A 12,043-nucleotide genomic window follows, 5' to 3' on the forward strand; every position below is an offset into this window, starting at 1 on the left:
GTCGTAGAACTGTTTAAAAAAAGCATTTTAAAGAGAAAATGTTAAGTTTTATTACAATTAATAGAATTGATGAAAAAATTGTTCTCTACGTACTCGCCTATTAAAGTTGAAGTTTTTTTCTACAATTACAAAGCTCATTTTAAAGTAGCACCACTTGTAATAAAATCTGTATAAGAAAAATCGTTAGAAAAATCTCCGTTAGAGCATTGGAAAGTTATGTTTTCTAGCTTTAAAATCTGTTTTAAATATCATTCTGTGATAATTTTTTCGAAAAGTATATCAATTTGAATTTCATCCTTTCTACGCCTTTTTACGCCGAAGTACAATAATTTCCTAATTTTGTTGCAAAATATAGTACACTAATAACAATTAATAATATTATAAATTAATTAAATTTAGAAATATTATAAATTATAAATTTATTATAATAGTAATTAATATGATAAATTTAAACTTCACGGTACACTCGAGTATTCGCGATATTATTTTTTGTTTTAACGCTATACATCAATAAGAAATGAGTTTTTTAGGCTTTTCCCCACATGAAAACTATAATTTTTACATCCATAAACTTTTCATAAACACACTTGTCAAAATCTTTGAGATTCATGTATGATTCGTTAATTATAACACATTTGTTAATAATATAAGTGTGTACCGTTAGAATAAATCTAATTTAAACAAAAATGGAAACGCAATTCGATTTTCATTTGAAAGAAAAACAATAAAGCAATTATACTTTTTGTAATTAAAAAGATTGTTAGATAAACTATTAAATGTATCAACATAATGCATACTTTAATTCTACTAATTCTCCTAAAAGAAGTATTTAACTCAAATAATGACGTTGAGAACTCAAAATGAAAAGAGTGCAGACTATGATTTTAGATTTTAGAACATAAAAATTTAAAAACTTAAGTATTTAACACTAAATCTACCGACAACTTATTTATACCAAATGCAGAAATTTTTAAACTTTGATAACGTTTTGACCGATTGTTTAACCAGTCGTGGTAGGTTTAGTGTTAAAATCATTCAATATAAAAAAAACATTAGTTAAAAAAAATATTTCTTATGTTAATTAAGACTCTAGGCCAATAAAAAAAAGATCATAAGCCGAAAGCTCATAGACTAATAAGAAAAAAGATTATAATGAAAAAATAATAAGCTTTTGAGACATTTAAATAACTTGCGGATTTGCTTCTTCAGAGTCTTTTTGTTGTCTGCTAAGCCTTTGACCACCTTGGCGAAACCATTCTTTCGTGATGTCTTCAAACTCTTTGTTTGTGAATTGATGTTGAGTCAAAATTGTTGCTGAATTATTAAAAAAATTTTACATTAAATTAAATTGCATATTTTATAAATTTATTTATAAATATAAAAATATATTTTACCTTGTATTCCCGTCAATATAGACTTTAAACTACTTATTTTAAAATGATTACGTAGTCCTTTCCAGGATGATACCTTGGCAACTTCATTAGAAAATAAAGTTCGATATATACGAATTAAATTTTCTTTAGCGGACCCTCCGCCTATGCGAGATATATACAGCATCTTTAGAAATAAAACATACCAATAATATAATTTACATTATTCTATTTAAATAAAATTTGCATTTAAATAACTTAATTAAACTTACAAATTTGTTGTACTCATCTGCATTTTCTGATAAATTCTTTTCAAAAGCTATTATTTCATTTATACTCTTAAACGGAAAAGATTTTTGTATATTTGATGTATCCCTGGCAGAGTCTTTAGACTTATGTTGGTTATGTTGTGTTTCTATGTTTTTTAAACGAATATCTATAGTTTGTATGTCTAATGAAATTGTAGTTATAGCTGTACATATTTTTTCAAAATTATCTAAAAAATTAATAATATTGAGTAAACAATGCCATAAAGAGATATTAATAAAATTATAAGATAAAAAGTAAATACAAAACCTTCCATTTTATCTGACATTTCTGACACTAACGTATATACATCCTGCATATCTAGAAATATTAAAAAAGTATTAGATTACTCATAATAAACAATAACTATAATTTAAAAAAAAACCGTTTTATTATAGAGATAATAAAAATGGAATAAAAGAATTAAAATAAAAATTACTTTTGTGAGGTACTATAGTTCCATCAAGAATTTCCATATCAATATTATTAACAATTGTTGAATCCAAAATATTTGAGATTGATTGAATATTTTTGGCTGATTGTGAGACATTGTGGATTGATGGTGGATTTGGTATAATTGAACGTGAGTCATCAGAATCAGATTCAGATTCATTATCATAAACTGTATTTAGTGACCGTTTTGTGCATGACTTCTTTATTTGATTTGTATTATTTTCATCGCTTGAAGAATAATTCGTTGCTCTTTGTCTAGCCTCATCTAATGAATCTTGATTAGGACAAAACCGTAATTTACAAATTACATTATTTTTTTAAAATATTAAAAAAATAATTACATAAATTCTGAAGTAAAATATAAATTACCATAATATCCATGAAATTTGATAGGATAAAGTGTCCATTTAGGATTATTAGTAACAGGTGGAGTTTGTTTCACAATAAACATGTTTATATTTTTTACCGATGGCCACCAGCATTCTGTTAAATTGGAAGAAAGCCATAAAGATGGAACTTCTGATACGATCTCTTCTTCATTATTCCCATCGCTTGGAAAAGTTACGACAGCGAAATTTTTTACCATTATTAATAATCTGTAAAAAAGTAAAACTTGTTAATTAATTTAATATTGTTTTCAATTATATATTCTATCAATATGAGTACTCGCCATAAACATATATCTTGTTGGTGCAGTAAAGGCAAGATCACAGCTTCTTCGTCACATAAAGGCAGTTTTACACATTTTAATTTAATATCAGACAATGGAATAGTAATTAACTCATACTGTGACTCGTTAATTTTTTTAATTCCGATATTTAAAGAGTTGCATGGAATGCGAAAAAATGATTTAATATTTAAATACTTTTTGCCAATAATGTAAATCTGTTTATTTTTAAAATAAATTGTCGTAAGTGAAATCGTTGTACCATCTAACAAAAGACAACAATTATCAGCAGTTCTTGTACTTAGATAGAAACCTTTACATTGAACTGATTTTATTATCTTTTTGCCATTTATAATACGTACTTTTGGTATTGGATAATTCTTTTCTACATTTGTTATATTAAAATTATCTTCTTCTTTACAACGATTGACTAATTGTTCTAATGGCCGACTCGAAGATCTAATTCTTGATTTAATTTTTTGCATGTAATTTTCGAACTTAAACGCACTAAATTTATCTAACACTCCCCATAATTTTACATAATAACACAAATGAATTAAATTATGAACGTTATATGATAAATATTGACGACCATATAATGTGCAATAATTTTCAACAAAATACAATAATAAACTGTGTGCATAATCAAGCAGTTGTACGCAATATTCTTTGCTACATAAAATTCGAATTGCTATGCTCAGACTCAAAAAATGAACATATTTATCACGTGATAATTTTTTAAAAAAGATTATTGGCCCAGTATATAATAATAATTGTCTTAATTCGGTGGCTTTAAAGCGATCAACCTCATCTAATTTCCTTGGCTTTCTAGCAAATTCCTTAGGTAGGAATAATGACATAGATAATAAAGAAGTTGAAGCAAGAGTTATCTGAGTTGCAACCATACGAACATTATGTTTACCTTTAATCCAAAACTGCAACAATTTTTTCATTACTCCTAATAGTACGAGATGCATGTAGTCTAAAGGAAATTGAGTAACCATTCCAATGTTTAAATCTTCAAGATTTGAAGTGATTTTATGGTGTTCTTCTTGTTTTCTTAATTTAAAAGATTCATCTGATCTTAACATTGCATTAATTTCTGGGTACGTTACTCGATTTTCTATGTAATCTCCCTCTTGAATACAATTACCGCATCCAAAATACGCATTATGTCCTTTAGTTCCCTTGATAAACGATTTTGCAGGAGCATCGCAGATAAATACGTTCAATTTCACAGTTATTTTTTTGCCGTATTCTACAATGCCAGTTCGGAAAATTTCTAAACAATCATCCTTAAAATATTTCAAAAAAGTATTGCAACATTTTGGCTTTTCAAAACCATGATAAACACCAATTATAAACGGTTCGGTGTAAATATCTGCAACTATACTACCTAAAATAGGCCAAAATTGACTCCCAGAAGATTTTGTTAAAGGAAGACCATCTATATTCACATTAATATTTATCTGAGATGGTAAATTATTTCGACAATAATGCTTACGAATAGATTTTTTCAAACTATCATCTAAACCTGCATGATAATATTTTCCTGGTGTCATTTCAATAATGTCTACTTGTTTGGGCGTTTGAAATAGAGTTCGAGCATCAATCGGAACATTATGGCCGTATTTTACTAGAATTTTCAGTAAACTACTAATAGCAGAATGACTGACACGATTTTCAATAGCCCATAATCGGATGTCGTTAATAAGTTCTGTTTTACAAAATTCTGTTTTAGAAAATTTATCACTTGAAATACTTAACTGAAGACTATTTTTATCAATATTAATTTCCGAATGTTCAGAAACTAAATCATGATTATTTTCTGTACACTTATGAGTGTTCATTACATTGGAATAATCGATATCAATTTCTTTTAGTACATTTTGCTGCTGAGGTAATTGTTCGATGTTACCTGGCCCATTCGATAAACTTACGATATTATTTTGAATTTCCAAATTTGAATTAATAGTCATTTGGCAGATATTACGAAATTTTTTTAAGAAAATACGTCGCCGCTGCCTTGGCGTTAAAGAATTAATGTCTAGTCTTAATTTTGATTTGGACATAATATAATTTTATAAAGCAATAGGAAATAGATGAATTGCGATTATGTATACGAATATAGGTTTGGGTTTGCCTGATATTATTGTTTATATTATATTTTCCTTTTTCACTGAAACAATATATAGGAAGCTTATATGGAGAATTAAAAATATTTTGACAAATAAAAAATGTTTTAAGACATTTGCAGTTTTTTATCGAAACAAACTAATTCAATAATTAAAATATAATTTATGTAATATTTTAAGGACGCTAATAGAAAATTTCAGAAAAAATGCAATCTATGTTTCTTAAATAGTATTTCATTTATATATGAAAAATTTGATTTCTCACAATTATGGTGAAACAACCTACATAATTTTTTAATGTCTTTTAACGGAAATATTTTTGTAATGTATTTTAGTGTTGTAATTAATTAAACACGAATAATTTTTTTTGTTACGTTGCATGTTATTATAAACTATAAATTATAAATTAAAGTAATTATATAAGCATATTGCACGCATAATATTTACAATTTTTTAAGACCTATAACTTCATTATGTAATGACTTGTAATAATTAATGCTATCATGTTTAAATATTTTATACTTGAATAAAAATCAGTTTACATCAAATTAATTCACGATCAAATACCAAATTGAAAAATTAAGACTCATGCATAGAAAATATTTATTAATTATAAGATTCTATTTCATTTGCAAAAAATTATTATGAAAACAGTCAATAATAAACTTTCAAAATATATGAAGTATTCGAAAAAATATATCTACAGTTTTTTCTAATGCAGATATCTTGTTCAACAATATAAAAGCTATATTTCATAATTGATATCATTTATCATTGGAATTACCATTACGATCATTATAAAAAAATTATAAACCGGAATTTAGTATGCCGCAATGCAATAAAAAATAAAAAATCTATAATTAAGAAATGATGTAACTTTACACTCGAAATATTCAAGCTTCTGATTCAAAAAGTAGTGCAAATAAGAGATTTCTTGTTTTTCTCATTATATGACCGTGCAACAAATATTGTAAAAAAAACATGGGAAAAATAATGTTGCATAAAATAAATCGTACTTACTATAAAAATGCCAAAATATAAAAATAATGAGGCAAAACTAGGTGTATCTTTCGCCGGCACGAGGTCCTTTGTCCTTTGTTAGGCGCACGTGGTTTTCAGTTTTCACGTGGTACGCGATGTATCTTTTGTTCACTGCACAAGAGGAATTCAATCTTTAGCATAGCTTTTTTACCACAAGACAACAATTATCATTTGTTGGCATTAATTATTAAGTTAATATTTATTTCATACTTACCAATATCTCGATACTGTTCACACTTTCAACACAATTTTTTCACACGCACAACTACTGTTTTCGTAGATTTGGCCATATTGAAAAGTAAAGCCTAGCGCGCAGAAGCTTGGGATGCTTTGTACGATGATTGCGCACTAGAGCTGCGTTCGGAAACATTACCCGTGTGCACACGAGCGACGTTCTATCTTTGTTTAACTTTTGGTACATAACAAAGATAGAACGACACTCGTGTGCACACGAGTGATGTTTCCGAACGCAGCCTTGCACGCATAGACATAGTATATCTAGACCGAGCGTTTGCCTTTATTTAAGGAGTGGGGGTAAAGATACACGTAGAAAAGGACATACTCTGTTCCGTGCTCCTTGCGTTCTCTCTCGCTCGCAAGTAGCAGCGACTATGTCTATGCTTGCACGTATACTTAATACGACTAACAATAAGCCAATCACAGACTTACCCCCTAGGGCATGTTCACATAACTTACACAGATGCATAATGTAGAGAAAAATTTACTAATTATGCGTCTTGCACAAAGAACATAAGTAAAAAATTTCAGTAAACGTATATTTACTTAATAATTACATAATATTCTATATGTTATAAATGAACAAAACAAAACTATGACGTATCAGTTATGTCAATAACGTAATGAATCTATAATTGTTACATAGAAATGTTATGTCATTTTGTCGTTACTCTATTATGTAACATTTATGCAATTTGGTGAACATAAATGTGTATACTCTAAAAGTTTCGTGAATGCCACGTAATTTTAACGACATAATTGACACGTTATGTTAAATATACATAACATTTATGTATTTTGGTGAATGTAAATGTGTATACTCTAAAAGTTTCATACATGTTACGTAACTCTAATGATATAATTGAAATGTTATGTTAAATACGTAACAATTATGTATTTTGATAAATGTAAATGTGTATACTATAAAAATTTCATAAATGTTACATAACAGAAAAATAGTATACATATATCATTCAAAAAAAGATATCTGGTGCATATTTAAAAATTTTTTTTTTAATATATAATTTTATTTTCCACATTTATAACTCTATATTAAGAAAATATGTTTCAAATACGTTTTTCTCAATGATATTATATGCATTTATCATCTTTTCAGAACACTCAAAAATGTCAACAATGGTATATATTTTTTTATGTGTAATACGATATGGAAATTTTGTTATTACTAGACATTACAAGTGTGCGCTTTGCGTGCGCCACACGCATTTATCGTGTGCGTGTGTGTCTGTGTATTACATATGTGTGTGTGTGTGTGTGTGTGTGTGTGTGTGTGTATACATATATTATAATTTAACAACTAAGCTTCGGATAAAATTTTGATAAAGGAAAAATCGTCTTAGAATTAATTCAAGAATACGACATTTTAAGAACTAAAAGTTGTTTTGAATCACCCTGTATACACACAAAAAAAAATCAAATGTGGTACACACACAATAAATGTATATGGTGTGCACGGAGCACGCGTTTGTGATGTTGTAGTTCTTCTCTAAAAAAGGCATGATTGATATATTGTTACTGCTTTTAAATTATAAATAAATATATCGCAACTTTCCTCTCTCAAAATCTTTCATTTTCTTGTTTCTGCATAATTCTTTTCCTTTTACGAATTCTTTTTACAAGGTTTTAACAAAAATGTATACATTGACATCAATAAAATAATGTTAATGTTACATGTTTAACATAACGATACACTTATGTCGTTAGAATTATGTAGCATTTATGAAGTTTTTAGAGTGTACACATTTACATTCACCAAAATACATAATTGGTACGTATTTAACATAACGTTTCAATTATGTCATTAGAGTTACGTAGCATTTATAAAACTTTTAGAGTATACACATTTACATTTCACCAAAATACATAAATGTTACGTATTTATTATAACGTTACAATTACGTCGTTACAGTTACGTAGCATTTACGAAACTTTTAGAGTATGCACATTTACGTTCACAAAAATACATAAATGTTACGTATTTATTATAACGTTACAATTACGTCGTTAGAGTTACGTAGCATTTACGAAACTTTTAGAGTATGCACATTTACGTTCACAAAACTGTATAAATGTTACGTATTTATTATAACGTTACATTTACGTCGTTAGAGTTACGTAGCATTTACGAAACTTTTAGAGTATGCACATTAACGTTCACAAAACTGTAAAAATGTTACATAACAAAGTAACGACAAAATTACATAACAATTCTATGCAACAATTATAGATTTATTATGTTATTGATATAACTGATACGTTATAGTTTCATTTTAATGATCTGTAATATATACATATAGAATATTATATAATTGTTACGGAAATGAGCCCTGCGTGTTTACTGGGAACATATTATCAGGGTTGGGAAGTAACGCGTTACTTGTAACGCCGTTACCGTTACAGTTACTTTTTTTCGGTAACTGTAACGGTAATGGCGTTACAAATTTTATTTGTAACGGAAAAAGTAACTTCGTTACATTTTTCGGTAACGAGTAACGAATTTAACAGTTACTTTTATCGTTACTTTTTTCAAATTTTTTGATTTATTTAAGATATTATTCTTGCTATTGTGCGTGATAAAATTTTTATCTTAACCGTAAAGCCGTAAGCAAATCGACCAATTAGCATTCTTATTATGTTGTAATTTCATTTACTACCAGTTCTAAGTATCTTGCAACGAAAATTAGAAAATCTCAATAAATCTGACCTTATAGATTGCCATTCATTAGTTGAAGCTATTCAGCAAGGTTGAAATAAAAGGTAACTTATTAATTTGATTAATACATATGTTATTTAATTTTAAATAAGGATTTAATTGAAAAATATTATTTTATTTTAAACTATTGATTCAAAAGTATTAATTTCAATAAAACAAACAATGTCGCTTAATTTACTATATTTGATTTTAAATTTCTTACAATATTTGAAACAAAAGAATTAATAATAGCAGCATGTTTACATCCAAAATTTAAGTTAAACTGGTTAACCGGAGAAAAAAGAAAACGTGCTGAAAATTACTTGGAGGATTTATTGGGAATCCGATCAACTGAAAATTCTTCAAAAGCTGGAAAATCTGACGATCGCGATGATTTTTTCATTTTTGAGCAAACAACGGTGAAAAATGAATCTGAACAAGAAGAATTGCAACGGTTTTTAAAATCAAATAATTGTAATATAGAAATGTTAAACGACTATCCAAAACTTAAAAAACTTTTTATTAAATATAATACAGCTCTACCAAGCAGTGCATCTGTAGAAAGAATGTTTAGCATCGGTGGCTCTGTATTAACACCACAAAGAGGGCATTTAAATGATGATACTATGGAGCAACAAATTTGATTAAAAATTAATAAAGAATTTCGATAAAATTTAATCATTTATTTTGTAATAAATCTTGAATGAAATCTTGCTTACAATTTTTTAAAAGTTTTTCTTATGCAAAATAATTTATTAGTTTCTATTGTAAAAAAGTAACGGAAAGTGTAACGACTCGTTACTTTTTAGTAACTGTAACGGTAACGAGTTACTTTTTAAAATTAGTAACGAGTAACGGTAACGAGTTACTTTTTAGAAAAAATAACGGTAACGGTAACGAGTTACTTTTATAAAGTAACTTTCCCAACCCTACATATTATAGTATATATGAAATATATTTTATACCGTAGCAAAACGCTTTAAAGATGCTACAAACAATCCACCGACGTTTAGACCAAAAGTTTTGCTATCTCTTTGCAGCAGAAACAATATTAGTTTTTGTATATGGTATGCAGGGGAGCTGTATACCAGCGAACATTATACCTATCATGTAATAAAAATATAATGGATTAGTAAATCTCTTCAAAGAAAAGTGAAAAAATCTAACAAGATACATATATTCGTTTTGTTCACTTTTTAAATTTACTTTCTTTTTATTAACGCTTATACACATAAAAAGATAAGATTATATAACCTAAAAAGATTTCTTACGCAGTGGTATATATGTCATTATTGTGATCTATAATTTCTTGTTCGACAAAGTTAGATAAAAACATGCATAAAATACAAACAAGTATAATCAAAACTGATAATAAAAATTGCTCGATATTATATCCTGATATTGTAATACAACTTGGAACATCTATAACACATGCGTAAACATTAATAATTTCAATATTGTAATGAGTTTATAAGAAGCCCAATTTATAGATGATTTACAATTTATAACAGAGATTATTTAAAATTATACTTAAATAATCTGTCATAAATTATAAATCATTTATACATATTAAGCTTTTTATAAATTAAAAGTCTTTTTATTAGTCAAATTATACGTGTTCTCTTATTTTTATTCCATTACATTGTAATAAGAGCTTTTGTAAAAGTAAGTTTTTATTAAAGACAGTATATAGGCAGTTGTAACTAATTTCTTAATCGATATCATCATATCCAAAACTTTCATATAAACTTTCAATCCTATAATAATACACGAAAAAAAAAAATAGCTGCCATAGCTATAAATTGCGTGTGGTAACTAGATTTCAGTCGTAATATATGGACAGCGAACACTTATTTATTAGGTGCAACAGCAAACCGTTTTGCTGCAAAATTTATTTTGCATATCATAATTAGCTATCGTAGCGAAATTTTTTTTTTTCTGTGTAGCAAGAAAATATATCAATTAATATGTTAATAGTATGAAATTAATGAAAAATAAGAATATGATAGAGTAATATATATAGCAGTATATAGAATAGTATATAGAATATGGCGTATAAAAATGTACAAATATAAATATTAACAAAATAAGAAATTAGAATAGCAATTTTTTCATAAATGTATGAAAAAAATTAATCGATTTAATAACTATGTGTATATATTGACATTCCTCATTAATTCACATTTATGAAATATTTGATGAGAAAAAGTTAGAATAAATAGTTATAACTATTAAATATTTAATATTATTCTTTCTTCTGAATTAATATCAAAAAAATAATATAAATTTTTTTCTTTTTTACTTTATCAGCGATTTTGAAGCTTAAACACAAGATATAATCTTTTATATCTTATTAATAATTTCTCAAAAACACCAAAGAAAAAATTTCTGAGAGATAATATTAGTTTAAGCTTTCAACTTTAATATTTTATTTTTTTATTTAATATTAAAATATATTCATTTTTATAATATTAATATACATACCTCTTAATGGCAGATCGCTGGAAACATTTCGAGACGAAAATTCTAATATAAAAATGTCGAGGCTTTTTTTTTATATTCAGATTTTCGTCTTGAAATGTTCTAAAGAATTTACCATTAAGAGGAAGTACGGTAGTTTTAGGACACCCTGTATGTATATATACAATATTTAGTTTTTTATAATCTTACCGTAATACTTCTATGTACAGAATAATGAGACAAATCAATTAGCATAAAAAAAAAATGTTTTTAAGAAAATTATTTACAATGTATTTTTTAGAACAATTATTTGTTTTTTTTGGCACTAATTAATTTGTTTTATTATTCTGTACAAAGAAGTATTACGATAAAATAATGGAAAACTGAATATTTTACCAAATATTTTATTTTTATATCAAAATATGTCAGATTAAAATATAAAATAACTCAAAAAGTACTTAATGAAAAAATACTTTATTATAGTGTTTTGGAAATCTCTCGATGTCAGCTACAAGAACACTAAATAAAAAATAGGGGTTTCCATTTAAGATTTTAAAGTTGACCTTCAAATGATTTTCCAAGGTCAAATCATTGTCACCATCTTATGGCCCCCTTGAAGCTACACAACTTTTGTTTGAAACATTTTTCTCTTCCGGGCTTG

The 12,043-nt window shown here is 26.6% G+C and overlaps 1 protein-coding gene and 1 long non-coding RNA gene across 9 annotated transcripts in view; both read right to left on the bottom strand.

Moving 5' to 3' along the window:
* LOC138937324 (uncharacterized) overlaps nucleotides 1-12,043 on the bottom strand; it is a 64,519-nt gene that overhangs the window by 4,234 nt on the left and 48,242 nt on the right. The window lies entirely within an intron of this gene.
* Nucleotides 515-6,797, bottom strand: LOC138937246 (uncharacterized). 5 transcript variants are annotated; one of them, XR_011447479.1, is made up of 8 exons: nucleotides 6,187-6,797; nucleotides 5,952-6,083; nucleotides 2,800-4,975; nucleotides 2,596-2,725; nucleotides 1,947-1,997; nucleotides 1,643-1,866; nucleotides 1,395-1,557; nucleotides 515-1,314 (listed from the first exon to the last, which is right to left on the bottom strand). XR_011447479.1 is itself a non-coding variant. In XM_070303303.1 (7 exons), exons 3-7 carry the CDS (start codon nucleotides 2,633-2,635, stop codon nucleotides 1,181-1,183), a joined length of 612 nt encoding a protein of 203 aa, XP_070159404.1. In that variant the 5' UTR covers nucleotides 2,636-2,725; nucleotides 5,952-6,083; nucleotides 6,187-6,797; the 3' UTR covers nucleotides 515-1,180. The 5 variants fall into 5 exon arrangements, 2 of the variants coding, with proteins under 2 accessions (XP_070159404.1, XP_070159405.1); XM_070303303.1 differs by lacking the exon at nucleotides 2,800-4,975; XM_070303304.1 differs by lacking the exons at nucleotides 2,596-2,725; nucleotides 2,800-4,975; nucleotides 5,952-6,083; nucleotides 6,187-6,797 and adding an exon at nucleotides 2,116-2,158.

This window comes from Polyergus mexicanus, unplaced genomic scaffold (assembly GCF_030449975.1).
Source record: "Polyergus mexicanus isolate NDT 795.1 unplaced genomic scaffold, iyPolMexi1.0 SCAF_10, whole genome shotgun sequence".
Taxonomy (NCBI): Eukaryota; Metazoa; Arthropoda; class Insecta; order Hymenoptera; family Formicidae; genus Polyergus; species Polyergus mexicanus.

Excerpts from the sequence above, each read along its gene's own strand:
- LOC138937246 (XM_070303303.1), bottom strand. The coding sequence starts at position 2,635 with ATGGCTTTCTTCCAATTTAACAGAATGCTGGTGGCCATCG. Across the intron at positions 1,998-2,595 it reads CAGAATGCTGGTGGCCATCG|ATATGCAGGATGTATATACG; the intron begins GTAAAAAATATA and ends TAATATTTCTAG. Across the intron at positions 1,315-1,394 it reads TATATTGACGGGAATACAAG|CAACAATTTTGACTCAACAT; the intron begins GTAAAATATATT and ends TTAATAATTCAG.